This window comes from Kogia breviceps, chromosome 15 (genome assembly GCF_026419965.1).
Source record: "Kogia breviceps isolate mKogBre1 chromosome 15, mKogBre1 haplotype 1, whole genome shotgun sequence".
Lineage (NCBI taxonomy): Eukaryota > Metazoa > Chordata > Mammalia > Artiodactyla > Physeteridae > Kogia > Kogia breviceps.
Genome location: NC_081324.1, coordinates 48,539,230 through 48,561,276, shown reverse-complemented (window position 1 = coordinate 48,561,276; position 22,047 = coordinate 48,539,230). Strand labels below are relative to the sequence as shown.

At 36.7% G+C, this 22,047-nt stretch overlaps 1 protein-coding gene across 7 annotated transcripts in view; it reads right to left on the bottom strand.

The window, feature by feature from the left end:
* Positions 1-265: 265 nt before the first annotated feature.
* The window catches only part of SS18 (SS18 subunit of BAF chromatin remodeling complex), a 75,658-nt gene continuing 53,876 nt past the window's right edge, over positions 266-22,047 (bottom strand). The window contains exons 7-11 of one of the 7 annotated variants that reach the window (XM_059039400.2): positions 21,526-21,630; positions 18,620-18,712; positions 17,786-17,908; positions 15,358-15,491; positions 266-2,038 (exon numbers count right to left, since the gene is read on the bottom strand). In XM_059039400.2, coding sequence (XP_058895383.1) covers positions 2,012-2,038; positions 15,358-15,491; positions 17,786-17,908; positions 18,620-18,712; positions 21,526-21,630 — 482 coding nt within the window. In that variant the 3' untranslated portion in view covers positions 266-2,011. The remainder of the gene's footprint in view (positions 2,039-15,357; positions 15,492-17,785; positions 17,909-18,619; positions 18,713-21,525; positions 21,631-22,047) is intronic. The other 6 variants (XM_059039402.2, XM_059039398.2, XM_059039397.2 and 3 more) reach the window with 6 other exon arrangements.

Here is a 22,047-nt window from a genome sequence, read left to right as displayed (position 1 = left end):
CCTCAACTCATTTATCTAATTCAGTCATCTTGATTATGGCCTCATGGACTTCACTTTCAGAGAAAGAATTCTGTAACAAACAGCCCACACACATGCTGATTACTGAACAGTTAATTCTAATTAACTTGGGCATGACAGGAGAATTTTGATAAAGTCCTAGAATACAAATATAGTCTGCTTATACTAGGCTAACATATAAAAAACCCACAGCATAGTCTCCAGACAAGAGAGTCAGAGATCTAATTTAAAAAAACAAATGAGAAAATTAAAATCACAAATAATTTATTCTTCCGTTAGAGTTGATACAGTTTCAAATAGCAACAAAGTACACAGTGGTGGAAAATTGGCACAGAACCTAAAAGCGTTTCCATCACAATAAGGCTGTCCATGCTTTATGTGTTCAAACTTGATGTCCATTTTCTACTGACCATGTTGAAAAAAACCCTATTCTGACCTTAAAACACACACACACTCTTTCATACACACAGAGACACATTAAAATTTCTCCTTTTGATTACAGTATGTTGAGAACAGTACATTTTGCTTATTCAGATTTATCGCACCCCTTCTGTTTTGTTTCCAGTTGGAAGTGGGGAAAAAACAATTCAATTATAAAGAATATACCTTATTCCCTGGGCACAGGCAACTGTGATGAAAATAGCAACTTACCTTTGGGCTAGATCTTTTCAGATTATGCGTAACTGGTTATAAAAAACTTCTCAATGCATGATTTCCTGCCCAATGCAATATCCCTGAAATCAGCTAAAACAGTCAGGCACAGGACAGTCTCAGATATGATTAAGTATACCATGCTAATAAACAAAGTGATATGAAATGCAACCTCTATGCTTTTAATACAGATCAGAATAAACATCATCAATAAGTGTTTTCCTAAACATCTCTATGTTATATTAACCAACATAAAAAAGGGAAAAACTTAGAAGTGTTCCTTCCTTTATAAATGGCATTATTTCCAGTCAATAAAGGTTTGTAAAGTCTCCTGAACTATTCTTATTATATAAACCAATTATCCTTCTAATGTTAAAAAATAAAATTACTGAATCAACATTGACTCTTCTTTGACATCATTTATAAAATGTTTTGATATTACTTACTAAGTTCCCTGATTACTCAAACAAGGTAAAATTAACACTTTCATTTTCAGTTATTGCTCTTTTAGGAGACGATTACCACTTCGTTTACATGAAACTGTTAGCAAGATTCTTCAGATCCAACATGAAGTAATTCTTATTGCCTCACATTTTAAAACTGTATTATAAATGATCTTTTATAAAAAGGTTTTAACCCACAAAACTGGAAAGCTTTTAAAAAATGTCTTTTTACTTAAAACTGTATCACAGTGCCCTTGATTATCTAACACATAAAAGGGATCTGAATTTTCTCTAAAGAACATAACAGTGGACATATGGTGTGCTTTGTCTTCTCCCTCACCTTCAGCTTCACAGAACACCACTTTTGAGACCAACACAGTCAAGCACCCACCATGCTCTAATCCCCATTAACAGGACTTCTGATTCTGTCCAGTGCGTAGTGTACCTCCTTGCATATTCACCACATGAAATAAACGTAATATACAAAATATTGCTGCTGTAAAAAGTGTACATTTCCCTCTTCCCCTTACAAAAGAATCTGTGGAAAAGTATTAAATTCCCTTAACCTTCATAAACATACAAAGCTGTTCACACCTTTCAGTCTGTAACAGTCCATTTGAAATACTGTTCCGAAATCATTGCAAATTGGTTATGTCATTCTATTTTCTGTCCAATGTTGCCATCTAGAGTAGACATGTGAAATCAAGAGTATTTTTGCGCTACTAAAGCCTTTTATAAATAAGCCACAAAGGCTGTTTACTGATGAAACAGCCACTTATCCACAAGGTTTTTCCAAAAACTAGATGGAATGGAAGGGTCTCTTCACAGGGAGGTGTCCACAGTGCTGAGGTGACAATATGGCTGCTAACAGATTCTGGCTATTGGAATGTAAGTACTTTTCACTGCTGGTAATTTCCATACTGTCCCTAAAAGATAAATTTTAAAATATAATTAGATTCATAGTTTGACCATAACAGTTTGGCACAGAAAATTACAAATCAATCTTAACACTGTCATACTACAAAAGCAACTACAATTACAACAAACAAAAACTGTTACATATAATATTTAGGTACAGAGTATCTCTGTAATTTCTTCTGATATTTCAGTCAATTGCAAATGGATTTCAAAGTCTATGAGCCTAGAACAGCACCTATCAGAGTGAGAACTTAGATGTTTGGTGAATTTTATTGAACTGAATCAAGAATGAGTGAGAAGTTCGGGTTCTAAATGCGGGCATAGCATATACTAGTGTGTCAATTATATTCTAGTACAAAAAGTTTGTGACTGTTTAGATTATTATAGTGACTTATGAATTAACACCAAGAATATGTGGGGATAAGTAGCAAGGATGGAAAGATATCTGGGAGATAAAGGAAAAAGAACCTTCTAGCCACACTATGGAATTTGGGCCTCTTCCCGAGCCCAATGAGGTATTCGCAGAGGTATTCACAGGCAGCTGGTACATAAAATCAAAGAAAGATTGATTTTGATTTTGTTGCTTTTAGTAAGGTAGACTTGAAGGGCCTGTAGGCTGACAGGAAGGGAAAGAAAATGAAGCACAGGTATAAAAGAGGTAATGAATGAAGTAACAAAATTCTACAAGGGAGGTAAACAGTGTCCAGTATACAACCGTTATGGCTAGCTTTATGGAGAAGAGAAGGAACATCTTTTCCTTCAAAAGAGAAGAAAGGTAGAAGAAAAGAGGAATGTACTAGAAAAAATTTATTTTAATAACAAAAATGTCTTAAATATGTTTAAAATAGATGCTCATAAAAGCACTTGGGCACATAATCAGTTAATTGTTTCCTTTGGCTAAATAATCCCCTCTAAGTCAAATTAACTATATCAAGAAAGTATTCTATAGTTGAAAGTCTTCTGTACAATAAGAAATAGTACCCTAAAAGTTTACACTTCCACAGAAGTAAGATACACTTGAAAATCTGTTGAATGCCACTGTATCTAATAGAATAATGCACTATAAATAGAATTAAGGTATTTAAAAATATTGACGTATTTTACATAATTATATTCAGAAAAATTTAACGTCAATGATCATCCTGAAATATCTGCAGGTAAGATTTGCTTTAAAATACTCAATAAAATAGGGTGCGGGTATATAAAACAACATTGGTAAAATGCCGATAATTGTTGAATTTGGTTGGTGGGTACACAGGGATTCATGATGCTCCTCTTTTTGCTGTCTTTGTTGAAAAATTCCTATAATACCAAGTTTAAAGTAAGAAATGCTTAGCATACAGGAACTTACTATTCAATTGTTACATTATCTAAACACTGAGTTTAAGTCCCAACTCTACTGTTGCCTTTTCATTTGAGCCCAAGGAAAGCTCTTTGAGATTCAGTTTCTTCACCTATAAGGTGGGACTGTAACATACCCATCCCTGGCTCTCAATTTTCTTTCTGTTTAAGGTTACACTAGTTCTACCTCATTTATTTGTTAGGACACTTAAATAAGAGAGGACATGAGAAAGAGCTTTCAAAAATTATTAAAAAGTATAAATAAGCAAGTCTCAAGGCTGGACGGAAACGCTCCCGCAGTGAGTATGTGTGATGAGATATTAATGATGAAAGCGAGTTGCACATATTATGAATGATGTGAAAGCAGAAGAGGGATTAAGAACTGGTGTGCTATATAAATAAAAGCTATAATGTATCTACTATAGCATGAATTACTTGATGACAGGGACTAGGTCTTATCCATTCTTATGCCCCAAGTATTGAAGAGTGTCTGACACATAAGACTTCTTCAATAATGTACACCAAATATGATATTCAAACAATTACAAACATTTATTGAGCAAATACTATATGCTCATCGCCATAATAAATTTGAAAAACAGGGAAGGTAAGACTTAACAAAGTATAATTGCAGAACAAGGTCTACAAGAGTTCAGAAAGGAAAAGGCTATCGCGGCTAAAATAATTTGAAAAATATTTCAGAGACTGTGAGAGCCTTAAGAAAATAGTAAAATTTGAATGGCAGAGAAAAGAAGAAGGGGCACTTCAAATAGAAGAAACAGGTAAAGCAAAAGAATGGAGAAAAAATAGGTAAAAAATGCTTAGGGAATTGGAGAGTAAAAAAGAATATACAATAATCAGGACTAGAAGCTATTGATTATTTGTTAACACAGAGCTTGAAGTAATGGATACGAGTAGTCTGGCTAATATCAACAATAGCTGACTCTTAATATATCTTGATAACTTAATATCTCAATAATATATCTCAATAACTCATACCATGTGTCTAACACTGTAACAAGTGCTTTTTGTCCATCTGTTACCTGTGCAGTAAATATGATTTCCATTTTATGGATGAAGAAATTGAAGCAACCCACACTGGATCACTTTGCTAGGACAAAATCAAATCACAAGCAAGCCTAAAAAAATACTGTATATATCTGCAACCATTAGCAAATTCCAGGGTTAAAAGTATGGGTTTGGGAAGCAGAAATCAATGCCTAGTTTTAACTCTCGCACTTACCAGTTTCTTGTCCTTGAGACAAGCTATCTACCTTCCCTTTCTTGACTATCTCATCCAACAATTGAGGATAATCATGATTTCTGCTTCAAACAGTTGCTCAAGAAGAAAAGCACGACAGCACTCTGCAAAGTGCTGGTGTGGCTGGAGGCAGGGGCGTGGTGAAGGGCCCAGTCCCTGGGTCTTAGCCACTCAGCTCGGCCCTGTTTACCCATCATCTTGGGTGGATCACTCCAACTCTCTAAGCCTCGGCTTCTCTCTCTCTCTCTCTCTCTGCTTCTTCAGCTTCTTTGTTTGTAAATTACAAAATTCCTCTGACTAAAGAATAAACTGGAAAGGAGGCAAGAAGACAGCATGGGAGGATCCTTCAGCCCATCATGAACTTAGGAGATGTTAATGGTCTAAACAAAGATAAGGCAGTGGTCAGAGAGAAGTGGATAGATTCAAGAATGTTGAAGGAAATCAGGCTAACAAGATTTTGTCATTTATTAGATGGGGAGAGGGAGGAAGACTTAAGCATCAAGTGTGGCACATGGCATTCTAGCTTGGCGATAGTGCCCCTCTCTCTAAGACAGAGCATACAAAGGAGGAATGGGTACAAAAACTATGAATTCGTTTTGGTTATGTAAAATTGACATGACATTTCCAACTGCAGATGACTACTAGGCACCTGACTTTCAGAAGAGAAAGTGAGACTAGAAATAGAGATTTGAGAGTCAACAGCATGGTAAATTAAAACCATGTGCGTAAATGAGATTTTCTAGGGAGTGTATGGAGTGAAGAGTCCCTAGACTAAGCAATAAATTTCTTTCTTTCTTAAAAGTATTCTGTCCCAGTACTTTTTAGGGGTTTCTTTCTCTATTCTTACAATTACCATTCAAATTTAGTAAGTGAAGGCCCTACATATTCACTCACCAGTATTTATTGACTACTCAATGTATTCTACTAGGTGATGGAGACTTAACAGTGATAAAAAACAGATGTGGTGATGTCTTTAAAGAACTGACATCCTAGGGGAAGGGGGTACGATAAACAATAACTACATAATCTGTCACATGGACATAAATGCTATGCTGAAAAAGAAAAGCATCTAACACCATATTTCATGAAATTTTCCTGCTAAGATCAGGAACAAAAGCAGGGATGTCCCCTCTCACCACTCTTTTTCTACACTGGACTGAAATTCCTAGTTTATGCAATAAGAAAAAGAAACAAAGGTAAACAGATTGGAAAAGAAGAAATAAAACTGTCTTTGTTCACAGATGACATGATTGTTTAGGTAGAAAATCCCAAAGAATCTCCTGAAACTAATGAGCAAGGTTGCAGAATACGAGGTTAACAGAAAATTCCCCTATACACTAGCAATGAATAAGTGCAATTTGGGGCTTCCCCGGTGGCTCAGTGGTTGAGAGTCCATCTGCCGATGCAGGGGACACAGGTTCATGCCCCGATCTGGGAAGATCCCACATGTTGCAGAGCGGCTAGGCCCGTGAGCCATGGCTGCTGAGCCTGCGTGTCCGGAGCCTGTGCTCCACAATGGGAGAGGCCACAACAGTGAGAGGGCCGCGTACCGCAAAAAAAAAAAAAAAAAAAAAAAAATGCAATTTGAAATTAAAAACAATACCATCTACATAAGCACCCCCCAAAATTGAATACTCAGGTATAAATCTAACAAAATATATAGAGAGAACTGTATGAGAAAAACTAAAAAATTAATGAAAGAAATCAAAGAACTAAATAAATGCAGAGATGTTCCATGTTCATGGATAAAAAAGTCAATATTGTTGCAACGTCAGTTCTTCCCAACTTGATCTAAAGATTCAACACAATCCCAATCAAAATCCCAGCAAGCAAGTTATTTCTGGATATTGAATAAATAATTCTATCAGTCGTGATAGACTGATATTGAAAAAATAATTCTAAAATTATATGGAGAGGCAGAAGACCCAGAATACCCATACAATATTGGAGGAGAAGAACAAAGTCAGAGGAATGACAATATTCAACTGCAAGACTTAATATAAAGCTACAGCAATCAAGACAATGTGATATTGGTGAAAGAACAGAAAAATAGATCAATGGAACCGAATAGAGAGCCCAGAAACAGACCCACATAAATATAGTCAACTGATCTTTGGCAAAGGAGCAAAGGTAATACAATAGCGAAGAGACAGTCTTGTCAACAAATGGTGCCAGAACAACTGGACATCCACGTACAGAAAAATGAAATTTAGACACAAATCTTAACAATTAAGATTTTCTTCATTCAGAACATAAACTCAAATAGGACCTTTACCTAAATGTAAAATGTAAAATAAAACTATAAAACTCCTAGAAGATAACATGAAAAAAATGTAGATGACCTTTAGTTTTGGAGTGACTTTATAGATACAACACCAAAGGCGTGATCCATGAAAGAAGTAACTGATAAACTGGACTTCATTAAAATTAAAATCTTCTACTCTGAGAAAGACAATGTCAAAAAAATGAGAAGACAAGCCAAGAAGACAAGGCAGTATTTGCAAAAGACACGACTGATAAGGACTGTTATCTAAACTATGCAAAGAACTCTTACAACTCAACAGTAAGAAAGTGAACAACCCTATCAAAAAATGGGCCAAAGACCTGAACAGATGCCTCACCAAAGAAGATGTAAAGATGGCAAGTGAGCACACTGAAAAGGTGTCTACATCACATGTGACTGGGGAAATGCAAAATAAAACAACGAGATACCCCATAAACTTACTGGAATGGCCAAAATTCTGAACACTTATAACAGCAAATGCTGATGAGGATGTGGAGTTAACAGGAACTCTCATTCATTGCCGATGAGAATACAATATGGTATAGCCACTACGCAAGATAGTTTGGCAGTTTCTTACAAAACTATATACTATTACCATATAATCCAAAAATCATGCTCACTCCTTGGCATTTATCCAAATGAGTTAAAATTTTATGTTCACACGAAAACCTGCTCATGGAAGTTTACAGCAGTTTCATTCATAATTGCCAAAACTTGAAAGCAACCAAGATATCTTTCAATAAATGAATGGTATATCCGGACAACGGGCTACTATCCAGTGCTATAAAGAAACACTTATCAAGTCATGAGAAGACTTTAAATGCATATTATTAAGTGAAAAGCCAATCTGAAAAGGCTACATACTACATGATTCCAAGTGCATGACATTCTGGAAAAGGCAAACTATGTTGATCAGTAGGAAGGACAGAGGGATGAATAAGGGGAGCACAGAGGATTTTTAAGGAAATGAAACTCTTCTGTATGATATTATAATGGTGGATACAGGTCATTATATATTTGTCAAAATGCACAGACTGTACAACACCAAGAGTGAATCTAATGTAAGTTATGGACCTGGGGTGGTAGGTTTATTGATTATAACAGATGTACCACTAGGGTGTGGGATGTTGATAATGGAGTAGGCTATGTATGTGTAGGGGTAGGGAGTAAATGGAAACTCTCTACACATTCTTCTCAATTTTGCTGTGAACGTAATACTGCTGGAAAAAAAGCCTATTTTTAAAGAATTAAGTAGGTTTCTGGTCAAGACAGATTTAAACTCCAGCCTGAAAAAAACCCCAGGGCTTCCCTGGTGGCACAGTGGTTAAGAATCCGCCTGCCAATGAAGGGGACACGGGTTCGAGCCTTGGTCCAGGAAGATCCCACATGCCACCCTGTGCCCATGCGCCACAACTACTGAGCCTGCGCTCTAGAGCCCACGAGCCACAACTACTGAACCCGCGTGCTACAACTATAGAAGCCCACGTGCCTAGAGCTCATGCTCTGCAACAAGAGAAGCCACCAAAATGAGAAGCCCGTGCACCGCAACGAAGAGTAGCCCCTGCTCGCCGCAACTAGAAGAAAGCCCAGCAATGAAGACCCAACATGGCCAAAAAAACCCCCCAAAACTACAAAAAATATATGAAATACTTGTATTCAGGACACAGGACAGAAGGTAACAAAGAACAGCAATCTGTGAGAAATGGGAAACAAATGTGGCGAGCACTCTGATTACTGCATCTTACTGCACTGAGAGTTTCCACACTGCAGCATATGGAGAGGAAGTGAGGCTGGGTCCGAGGTAAAAAGATAAAGCTTAAAGTCTGAAGAGAAAAAAAGGAGCTAGAGTTCCCAGGCCATAGTACCAAAGAGGAAAGAAATGCACTGTGGAGATCTGCAGAGGAAACCTCTTGAGTATTCAGCATAGCACTGATATGCAAATGCATGCAACGAAAATATCCAAGTCCGAGGAAAGAAACACCCCAACGGATTAGAGGAAACTATTCCTGCACTCACAGAGGAACGGAAATAGTGTTTATTCCCACCAGCCAGAGTGGAAAACCTCATAATTCCAGGGCATTGGGTTGAGTACCCAAAAGGGTCTTATCTTACTAGTGGGGATATTTAGCCCAGGACTAAACACTGTCTGGTCCTGCCTAACAAATCTTAAAAGCAATCCCCAAAAGATCAAGCTGTTTTCAAATTACTAAACTGCATCCCAAAACAAAACTCAAGAATGTTTGTAGGAATACAAATATATCCATCAGTCAACAACATAAAAGTAATATTTGCGGGCTTCCCTGGTGGCGCAGTGGTTGAGAGTCCGCCTGCCGACGCAGGAGACACGGGTTCGTGCCCTGGTCCGGGAAGATCCCACATGCCGCGGAGCAACTAAGCTCGTGAGCCATGGCCACTAGGCCTGCGTGTCCGGAGCCTGTGCTCCGCAACGGGAGAGGCCACAACAGTGAGAGGCCCGCATACCGCAAAAAAAAAAAAAAAAAAAAAAAAAAAAAAAGTAATATTTGCAATTTCTGGCGTTTAATCAAAGATCACTGCACATGGAAAGGATGAAGAAAATATGACCCAAAGCGAGGAGGGGAAAAAAACAGTAGATCAAAACTGGCCCAGGTGTTAGAATTACCAGAAAAGGATATTAAAGCAGTTAACGTACTTGTATTCCTCATGTGCAAAACTTTAGGCAGAGACATGGAAGATATGAAAAAGACCCATATCAAACTCCTGGAGATGAGAAACACAATGTCTGCAATGAGACACATCTAGGAGTGGATTAAAAGCTGGTAAGACAATGAACAAGAAAAGATTAGTGAACTTCAAAACACAGCTACAGAAACTACCCAAAATGAAACAGAGAGAAAAAAAAGACTTTAAAAATTAAACAAACAAACAGGATCACTGAATTGTGGCACAACTCTAAGCGGTCAAATACACATGTAACTGGAGTCTGGGGAAGAGAGACAGGGGTACAGGTGTAGAGAAAGGAAAAATATTTGGTCAGAATTTTTTCAAATTTGATGAAAACCATAAAGTCACAAATTCAAGAAACTATACAAACCCCAAGCATAAGAAAACACTCAAATAATTTGATAAGGGGATAAAATCTTAAGAACAGTCAGAAAAAAAATACACTAACAGTTTATCACCGGAAGACCTGCATTCCAAGAAATGTTAAGAGGAAATCCTTCTGGCAAAAGAAAATGATACCAAATGGAAATATGGATTTATCACAGGAATGAAAAGTACAAGAAACAGTAAGTACATTAGTAAATATGTGACTCTTTTCTTATCATTTAAGTACCTTTAAAGGATAATTGATATTTTAAACAAAACTAATTCCGCATACTATGGGGTTTGTAATAACATATGTAGAAGTGGAAATTATAACAATAACACAAAGGTTGAGAAGAAATGAAAGTAAATCATTATACTTTATATGAAGTGGTATAATATCACTTAAAGGTACTGATACATGATACAATATGGATGAACCCTGAAAACATTATACTAAGTGAAAGCAGCCAATCACAAACACCACATATGCATGACTCCACTTAGCCTAAATGCTCAGAATAGGAAAATCCATACAGACAAAAAGTAAATCAGCTATTTCCTAGGGCTGGGTGTTTGGAGGGAAATAAACATACTTTAAAAAAAAAAAGAATGGTACATCTTAAAATGATGAATGGCATATGAATTATATCTTAATAAAAACCATTTTTTAAAAACAAAAAAATTCAAAATAAGACAAAATGAGGAAAAAGGACAAAGAACAGAAGGGACAAATAGGAAAAGGTATCAAGATGACAGACTTAACCATTATCCATATTCACATTAAACATAATGTTCAAACCCCCTCCATTAAAAGACAGAGATAGATTGGGTGTTAAAAAAAAAAAAAAAACCCAAGTCCTAAGTATACGCTGCCTTCATGAAACAATTTAAACATAAAAATACAAATGTGTTAAAAGTAAAAAAGATTTAAAATATATTATCATTCTAGTACTAATCCAAAGAAAATGATATTACTATTAGACAAACAGATTTCAGAGCAAAGGATATTACCAGGGATAAAGAAAGTTATTACATAATGATACAGGAGAAAATTAATCAAGACATAAAAATCCCCAAAACATATGCACCTTTAAAATGTAGCACTGGGACTTCCCTGGTGGTGCAGTGGTTAAGAATCCGCCTGCCAGTGCAGGAGACATGGATTGGAGCCCTGGTCCGGGAAGATCCCACATGCCGCGGAGCAACTAAGCCCGTGGGCCACAACTACTGAGCCTGCGCTCTACAGCCTACGAGCCATAGCTACTGAGCCCATGCGCCACACTGCTGAAGCCCGCACGCCTAGAGCCCGTGCTCTGCAACGAGAGGTCACTGCAATGAGAAGCCCGTGTACCACAGCGAGGACTGGCCCCCGCTCGCCACAACTACAGAAAGCCCGCATGCAGCAAGAAGACCCAATGCAGCCAAGTAAATAAATAAATTTTTTTTTAAAGTCACATTAAAATACATGAAGCAAAAATGAATAGAACTGCAAGAAAATATAGACAAACACACAGATATAGCCAGAGATTTAATATTTAATATCCCTTTCTCAATAACTAATAGAAGAGAAAATGAGCTAAGTCACAGGAGACTTGAACACCACTATCAAGCAGCTTGATCTAATTGACATTTACAGAACATCCCCACAGACCATATTCTGAGCCATAAAAGAAGTCTCAATAAATGCAGAAGAATTCAAGTCATACCAAGTATTTTCTATCAAGATGATGAAATTAAATGGGAAATCAGTAACTGAAAACTATCTGGAAAATCCCCAAAGATTCAAAAACTATACACTTCTAAATAACTCTTGGGTCAAAGATGAAATCAGAAGCGAAATCAGAAAATATTTTGAACTGACTGCAAATAAAGACACAACAGAAGAGGGAGTGGTAAATACAAAGGTTCTGAGGGAGAAACATGCTGGAAACAGGCCAGTGTGACTGAAGCAGAATGAATGAAGGTGGCTATAAATACAGAGGTGAGGTGGTGGGGCAGGGGCTGGGGACATGAGCTGAACAGGGCCTTCTAGGCCATTATATTACTCTGGGTGGGAATGAAGTCACCACACGGTTATGCGCAGAGGGGTGGCCTAATCGGACTGACGTTTTTAAAAGATCACTCTAGGTCCCGTGAGGAGCACATCCTGTAGAGGAGCCAGGAGGAAAGCAGGAAGACCAGGAAGGAGGACAGTGCAATAGTCCAGATGAATGAGAGTTATGACTGTGACTTGGACTTGGGTAAGGGCAGGAAGTTGTGAAAAATGACTACAGATACAGCATGTATTTTGAAGGAAGAGGTGATGAGATTTGCTGGCTGACTAGATGTTTGATTTGCAAAAAGAAGGGAGTCAAGGATGACTCCAGGTTTTCTGCCTGAGGAAGTGGAAAACTGAGCTGCTGTTCACGGAGATGGGAAGACTGACCCGGGGCTGGGGGGAGGGGAGTGGCCCACAGGCCCTAACAGGGTTCTCTCTCAATGCCCCTCTTTTAATTCATGCTGCATACTGCCACAAGAGTCACCTGCCTAAACACCACTATAATTCGATTTCTTTTCCATTGCCTTAACTATCTTGCAGAGTTGAACTACTTTCCCTAAAACGAAGAAGCCAACAGGTGTTTGGGTTGGGGGGATCCATGAGATAGATGTGGGGAGGCTACTAACACTAGAGTAGCTAGGATGGTCCCCTCCTCATAGCCTTTTCTAATGGGGAAGGAGATGTGGCTGGCAACTACCCCAACATCACGAGTCTTTTTCTACTGTATACAGTCCCCAAATTCCTGAGAACCTTAAAGCCTGGAATAATTATCATGATAAAAGAAGACACATATTATATATCTATCATAGATGCCAGCCACTGCTATATACTTTAGCTACATCATTTAAAACACTTTAAAGGCTCCACACTGTTATAATTTCCCCAACATGGCTTACAAGAGCCCTCCTAATCTGGCCCCAATTCATCTCTCCACTCTTGCCTCTTCTTCCCCACACTCCTGCTTTACTGAGCCACACATCTTAACATGAGTCCTTTGTGAGTGCACTTCTTTCTGACCAGAATATCCTTCTCTCCTCCACAACCAGCTAGCTAATACCTACTCATCCTTGGGCTCTCGCACTTATATAATACTTCCCAAGGAACACCTGTCTGGGTTAGGAGCTCCCTTCCACAAAAATCTTACCTTTCCTCATCCAAGTACTTCTCACACTATATCGTATCATCTGCTTACTTGTCTGTTCCCACCTAGACTTAAGTTCACAAAGGCAGAGTCCATGTCGATCTTATTTCCCAATATAGCCCCAATTTAGGTACTTGGCATGTAAATGTTGCTCGAGAAACATTTGCTTAAGGAATGATGTTAAGTTTAGGAGACTTAGAAATATGCTGATTTAGAGAGAAAATGATGAAGCTGAAGAAAATGACAAGACATCCAAAGAGAGATGTTCTGCTCACGGCTGGAAAAATGGAGCTTAAGTTGGGTTGAGAAGAGTAGGCTGAGGATACTGAAAATGTAAGACAGGGTGAATATAGAGACTGGGAAAAACACTAAGCCAAGGACTGATATCTGGGGAAAAGAAAGATGAGAAACAATAAAGGAGGAATCACTGAAAATGTAAGAGGAACAAAACAGTACAGTAATATAGAAGCTAAAGACGACCACTTAAGAATGAAGACAGGAACAGGTGTCAAGTGCTAAAGTGAAGTCAAGGAAGATCCAGATAGTTTCTCCATGAGCCATAAGGACCAGGTCTGTTTTACTCATCTAGGACATAATATAGTATCTAGCACACTCAGAAAATTAATAAATATTTTTTGAATTAGGGAGTAAAGGACCACTTTTCAACAGTTAATCTGTGGATGTGAAGGAGCCTACATTTTTATCTGCTCAGGGATCTTGTCCTTAGATACTCATAGTCAATACTTATTTTACTTTTAAAATTTAGATAAAACTTCTGCCTAATCCTTTGATTTAGTTCTAGTGTATTTTTTTTAGTATTACTTATCTGTCCATACTTTTTTAAAAAAATTAATTAATTAATTTATGTTTGGCTGTGTTGGGTCTCCGTTGCTGCGCGCAGGTTTTTTCTCTAGTTGCGGCGAGCGGGGGCTACTCTTCATTACGGTGGGCAGGCATCTCATTGCAGTGGCTTCTCTTGCTGCGGAGCACAGGCTCTACGCGTGTGGGCTTCAGTAGTTGCAGTACACGGGCTCAGCAACTGTGGTACACGGGCTTAGCTGCTCTGCAGCATGTGGGATCTTCCCGGACCAGGGCTCAAACCCGTGTCCCCTGAACAGGCAGGCAGATTCTTAACCACTGTGCCACCAGGGAAGTCCTGTCCATACTTTTAAGCCTCTTGTATCTCTTTTATTTTTTCCACTTAACTAGAACGTGTCAGTACAGGGGGTTGTAGACTTGAGAGAGCGTCGATGAGAGAGCTGCTTATGCCTTAGAGTCTAATCAGCACTGCATACGCGTTGTTTCTCAATCCAGACCATCCCCACTGGTCCTGGAACCCTAACATTAAAAAGTAACCTATTTTAGGTAGCTTAAGCAGTGAAGAGGTCAGATTCTCCTCACTAGAAAGTCATCAGACAAACCTGAAATCAATTAAAAAAAACTGCCAACATAATAAATCATTTTAATAATAATTTAGAGTATGTATGAGAAGATTCACAGAACAATGACTGTGGCACAGATTATTAAGTCTGAGAAGTTTACTGATGAAAAGAAGGTAACACTAGGTTCAAAAGAATACAGTCATCTTAGGACGAGATACACTTATAGATATCTGAAGGTAGTAGAAGGAAAAGTAACAGGGGAGAAAGAAAGATGATTACTATCTGAGATAATGGATATGTGTATGGAAGGAGGCAACAGAGACAGGTGGTGAGTATGAGTTTGAAGAGAAGGGATATCGTGCATGTGAGGGGAGTGGGGTGAATACGCTGGAGTGGAGACGAGAGCCAGGAAGAGCACTGCCTCAGATGGACTCCACATTTCAATAGGTCAAAGCAGAGTCTTGAACAAAAAAACGTGAGGGACATCAGAGAAATTAAGGGCTTCAGAACACAGAATAAAGTTTGGGATAGTGAAGGGAAGTATGCCTGGGGGGTAAAGCCCAGGGAGAGACTATGAATGAACGAACATGAACGAATGCTGGCGCGTAGAGATACGCCATGTTTTGTAGGCTACAGCAACAATGATTAACTGTGTTACCATTCTATGAAGAAGACTCAGAGTAAGTAACCACTTTTTTTCGGGTAACACTATAAACAAGAGGCGGGAAAAATGAATCTTCAGCTGAGAAACGTGCAACCTAATCGAAAGTGAGCAAAGAACAGGGCAGTCCCGGCCGCCTGGGTAACTCACCTGGTCATACCCATAAGGCCTCTGCTGCGGGGGCTGGGGTGGCCCAGGCTGGGCTGGTCTGTAACCTCCATACTGCTGCCCTTGCCCCTGCGGGTAGTTAGGGTACTGAGGACCTGGACCACCCTGCGAAGGACCTGTAAAATAATCAGCACACACAAGAGCCCAGAAGAAAATACAGTAAGTCCCTAGAATTCCAGAAGCGGTTTAAGATTAGATGTTACCATATTCCCTTGCAGTCTGGTATCTCGATTTTTCTCGAATGCGTTTTGAAATACACTCCGAAAGTTATAAGAAGTAAAAATACTGTTAAGGACACTACCATGTACCAAGATGCTCTGATTCAGTATAACTATTGTGCTATGTGTTAGCCATTAAGATTTTATATGTCAAAATGAGTAAAAGAGACTCAGGAGTTGTAAAGCAGGTTAACTCCATGATGTTAAGGAAATTCATCTATACCTCTACTAGGAAGTTAACCAGTATAATAAGCAAGCAGTGAAAAGAAAAGGCAAGGAGCAGACTCAAATTGAAATACTGAAGTAATTTCTGAATAAAGTTTGGAAATCAGTGATAGTTAACAGCTGTATAACTCTAAGATTTATACTTGCAATCACTAAAAGAATCACAAAGAATGATTTTACATGTAAATTCTAGATTTGCAATCACCAAAAGAAAGCTTTATGTTCTGCACTGACAAACTCATTATCACAATATTTTCAAATAGAAACTAAAGAAGACTTGAAAAGCCACAGGCTGTATGTGGAAAAAAACATGATTCAAAAGTTACACTCTGTGTACTCATCACCTTTAATACTTAACCCATATAAATGAATGATTTCAACTTCCAGAGATGACAAGGGACTAATTCGGCTTGGCAAACAAATACGTCTATTTCATAAACTCTACTCCTCTCTATTGTAAAGAATGCTTTATAAAGCATAAGCTGAAAAGCTTAAATGTTTTCTATCACAGCCATTCAAATCCTGTCATAAAAAACACTGCAGAGAAAGATGTCAAAGAGAACAAGAAATGTCAAGCTTAAATTCCACCAGTCTATTATTTTGTTTATTTAGTTATTATGCATCCAATTATTAAAACTGTATTTTTTATTAGAGGCAAGTCTGACAGCTGAAACCTATAGACAAGCAAAATGGGAACGTCTCCTTTAGGGTGCCCAACAATGTCTGACAAAATAGCATTTAATTACTTAAGCCAAAATCACTAAAATTTCTTTTACTCTCTCTTTCCACTGAAAATAGTATTTCTCTTAAATCAATAAACTTACCTGACTGATCCACATAATATTTGTTTTCATGCAAACACAATAAAACCAGAATACTCTATTTATTCAATGTACAAATATTTAATGGTCATAAATGGAAATGCCATTTGAGAGGAGCAAGAAAGTCCCTTTGTAAAGACAAGAAATACATGGAGTATTTCTAAAGTCATAGCTGGAATTTGGGAAACAGAACTGATCATTTTGGGGAAAATTCCTGACACCCAATACCTGGCTGAATTCCAGTGCTTCTGTCGAAGGTGCAAGAGAATTTCAGCCTGATCCTGGTTCTTAGATTTGCTATCACAGGTGGAAAGAGGTGCCCATAATAACAGCAGAGTTTAAACCAATGAATAAAAATAATAAGACATTACTAATGTTAAAAAAAGAGGCCATGTTAGCAAGAGATGATGTCAGATTAAGCAGCTACTTCTCCTATCGTAAGAATCATATTTTCCTATATCTAAAGTAGTTATTATAGAAGCCGAAAATTTAAGACTGAGATATCAGGTCTGTATTATTCCCCCCCTCCCTATCTAATAGTCAGATAGCCAACTAGTAGACATTATAGTGAGTATATAATAAGAAAAGATGGCTATACTTCTCCCAAAGTGTAAGATACATACCTGCAATAAATATACTCCTATGAATTTGTAAACTGCTATTTTAACAGAGAATGACAAAGACATTTTCTTTACACATTCCAAATAGATCTCACTTGTACACTAAAAGATCAATGTTACTTTTCATGGTAACAGTCATTAGTTTTAGAAACAAATTTGCCAAGCGGATTTATGTAGATGTTGTTAATAATCACCCAATTCATCAGTTTTCCAAGCACATACAAAGCTACTGGCTGGTTGTGGATGCCAAACAGGTCTAAGAATTCATTAAGGATTTCATTTTGAGTGAACTACATACCTTACCCTTGGGTCAATGAACCATCTCTAGTTTATGTTTCTTTTTAAATGGATTACTAGTTTAAGAACAACACTTTAAATATAAACACTCCAGTAACAGGCTAAGCTAAAACAGTGAATTTTCAAAAATAATTCTTAGAAAAATAAACATTACATATCCACTTCCAGACTATGAAAGAGTAATCATCACATTTTTTGGTGACAAGAATAAACTGCAGTAAGCCATTACCGTAGCCCTGCTGCTGTCCTGGGTAGCCCTGCTGCCCTGGGTACTGCTGCTGCTGGGCTGGATATCCCTGTTGGGGAGGTGGTCCTTGGTAAGCATCTTGCTGTTGGCCATACTGTGAATTCCCTACAGGATAATTGGAGAAGAGGAAAAAAAAAAAAACTGAGAAGTTTGCTTAATTAACTTTTTTCCTCTAAGATGCATAGCCAACAACACAAGAACAAAATAAAATGCCATATTGATTTTTAAAAGTTAACAAAACAAAGAAAAAACTCAAACCAAACAGAAGGATTTCGGCCAAACAAACTGCAGTTAAAGCCAATTGTGCAAGGTTGAACTGCAGCATTTTCAGCGTCTCTGCCATACGAGCATTACATTTACTGGAACATCACAGTCATAAGATCATGACTATGCTAAATAAAATAAAAAAGACAAAATTAAAGACAGCTACAAGAGCACACACTAGCTACACAAGATCAGCAAGCTGTTTCCTAAAGGCACTAAACTTATATGTAAAATTATACATATGTAAACACACACAAGAAAAAAAATTGGATTGATGGATTTATGTTCAAATAGAAAATTTCCACTGAGGAAAAAATTATTTTAAAATGTTTTAGTCTTTTTAATGTTGTTAGAAATGGCAAGTCATGGTTATACATTTTAAATATTTGTAAGGAAATTATTTTGATTGTTCTAGGCTCCCTGCAACTTTCAAGACAGCCAGCAACTAGTATTCTACGAGAGCTTTGCGTGGGTAGAAGTTGTCTTATGCAAGAATTTTCGTTCCTGTAGAAGGGGATATATATGTGTATGTGTGTGAAGGTATATAGATACCTCCTTCGTAGTAATGTTGTGAGGAATCCTCATAAGGCCTATCGTAGCCTTGTTCAGGATACGACGGTTGCTGATAACCGTAATCATTATGACCTACATCAATTCGACAAGAGACAGGAAGAAACGTTAATGGCCACTGAGTGAAAACCCTAAATATATTTAAACTTTCAGATAAAATTGAAAAAAAGAAAAAGAAATGGAAATACATAAAAAATAATTTCAATTGCATTAGCCAAATATTTACCAAATGTGATTGTTTTCATATTGAGATAACGTGCAAATTTTTTTTAAAGCAAAAAACAGTTTTAGAAACATTACACTTAGTCTTAACTCTGATAATCCTCATCAAGGAGGGAAAAAAAATCTTCATCTTCAATTTAAAAAAAAAAGAGAGAATGAAAGCATTTAGGACTTTCACATGTAAATAACTTGAATTAAATTAGAACGAACAAAGGAAGCAATTATATTTTGTCAAACACCTGTTCTGCTGGTCGCCAATTCCACAGCATATGCTAAAACAATGCAAAATATAAAAGAGCTCCATACATTTTTTTCCCCTAAAAGAAACTGAAACAAATTTTTCACATTTTCTATTAACTTGCTTAAAGTATATGTATCTCAAAGTATTTTCAGATGCAAAAATATATTGCTTAATCCTGCCATTCTAGGAGCCTTTAGAAAATATTTATAGAGTATCATAAACATACACCTTCATAAAATTAATACTGTGTTAAGTGCTAGAGTACACCTTTAATTTTAAGGCACGATAAATTCACACCTGCAAGATGACTAGACTTTTAATGAAATCAATACTCTAGTCCTTTTAACTAAGCTGCTCAAAGAAATCGTAGGAAATAACTTTTCAGTTAGCTAAAATCTGAACTAAATTTTAGAAAAATACCTAATTAAGGAGGAATATAGTTATGAATAAATGTAATACTCATTGCTCTAGTATTCCAATGTTCCCAAACCACCTCATAAATATCTATATTATGGATTGGCAAACTATAGTCTGCAGTCTAAACACAGCCAGTGGCCTGTTTTTGTAAAGAAAGTTTCACTGGAACACAGTTATATCCATTCATATTTTCTATAGCTGTTTTCATGCTACCACAAGAGTTCAGTAGTTTATACTGCAACCACATGATCTGCAAAGAGGAAAATATTTATTTCCTGGCCCTTTACAGAAAAAAGTTTGCCAACCCCTAATCTACATATTCATTGATATAGTATCTGAACATAATAACAAAATATCCAATGCTGTTTAAGTAAATTAATTGTTGTTATAAATGGAATACTCTATGTAAATGTCAGACAAATATATTAATACACAGCTATGGAAAAATGATACCACTGAAATTTTAAAATTCCATTATGTAATAAAATGAAATATTTATAGCCACCTTAAAGTTCTGCTATTTACAAAAATATCTCTATAACAATACAAATTTCACATTTCAGGAAATACTCAGGACCAAAATAACAGTGTTAAATTCAACTCAATTACTTAAAATGTATTTTTAAAATTAAACAAAACAATCATTTCTTTTCAGCAGATTTCCTAATGTATAATATTTAACAACCTAGAGTTCATTGCTTTAAAATATCTATAGTCTATAAATGTAACTAAAGTTTTTCATTAAAAAAAAACTTAATATAATATCTACATGTAAAAGGAAAAAGAAAAAAAAACATTCTAAATAATTCAGGGCAAGTAAAACATTTTAAAAAAATGTTGTTTTCTAACCAAATTATCCATCCATATCACTGCCACTAACAAACATGGATTTTTGTGTGCAAAATTCTACAGGTGAGTGTTTGCTCTGCCTGTGTACGCAGAATCTTTGCAGGAAAAAACCAACGTCCCTATACCACTTATGCTTTATACATTGATAAAAAGTGGTGGACAAAATTATTTTTTAAATACACCAAATTATATCTTCTTGCTAGCTTACATTAGCTTCTAGTCAAATGGTCCCACCACTTTAGCTTGAAGTTCTTAGTTTGCCCGTTTTCTGTTAAGCAGTTTACCTTAAATACATCAAGGGAGCTTAATATAAATGAAGATTTTGGCAAGTCCTTCCAAACAAGAGAAATCTAACCACCTGTATTTGATCAATTTTATTTGTCTGTATTATTTTTTCTTCAACATTGTATCATAAAGTTTTCAAACATACAGGAAAACAAAGAACTGTATGATGAAAGCCTGCTTGTATGCCTGTATTACTACTAAGCACAGTACATTTTTTACGGACCACTTTTTCACAAGCCACCTTCCCACTATAAAATAAACACACCATTAAACTAAATAACTAAAGTTAAAATCTGGTTTCCAAATGCCTTTCTATTCTACTAACTCTATTATAAACAGCTACATTATGGATATGATTCAGTCTCTAAAATCTTTCTCAAATGCAAATGCTAATATAAACATAGTTCTGTTCTTTGAGACATGCAACGTTAACGAACATGATGAAACTTGGAAGAATACTCAAAACTATATTCTCTTTGTATTTATACAATGCATAAAAGTAAACCAGTGGGTGAACTTTACGGTATATGAATTACCTCAATAAAGCTTTTATTTAAAAAAGTAAATCAGTAACACTTGCTTTGGTTCAAATGAACAATTGCAAATATAAAAGGATCCTCTTTTATATAAGAAAGGATTCCAATGACAGAACATGATTCCTGATGGTACTAATATGGAATAACCAAACAAAATATACTTTAAAGTAGATTAAAAACTAATGCTACCGTTGATGCTTTAGATTACTGAAGTGTTTCTAAATTTGGAAGAAACACATTGTTAGTTTCTTCATTCTGATTAGAATGTTTTGAGTAGCTACCCACATTAATACTGGGCAGGGATAGAAAATGGGAAAGTTAACATTAGGAGAGATTACCATCAGGGTAATATTGCTGGTTCATGCCTTCTGGAGGACCTTGTCCACCATGACTGTACTGGTCCCCATAATAGTCTTCCTGGCCTGAGTACTGCTGTGGTGGGCCTGAAAAACCACAACCAGTCAAGATGTAAATAATTTGTTCTCCAGGTCATTCAAAGGCTTTCCGTCTAATCTGGTGTTATGAGAGATGATTTCTCAGCTGTAGATTCCCCTCCCATGCTCTGGCATTTCAGATACTTTTGACTATTCGTATATACACACATACATAAACACACAGCAACACCACACACCACATTTCACAAAAATTAATGTTAAGACCATACATGCAATATCAAACAATACCAACTCAAAAAAATAAACATTAACTTCCTAAAAAGAGATTCAAACTGGAAGAAAATTAATTTCCTTTTTACTTTGATATTAGAGCAGTTTGAAATAAATTAGGGTTTGTTTCTGATCATATATTTAGTAACTCCTCAAAAATAAAACAGTATTTTCTGCTGTAAATTAGTAGGCTTT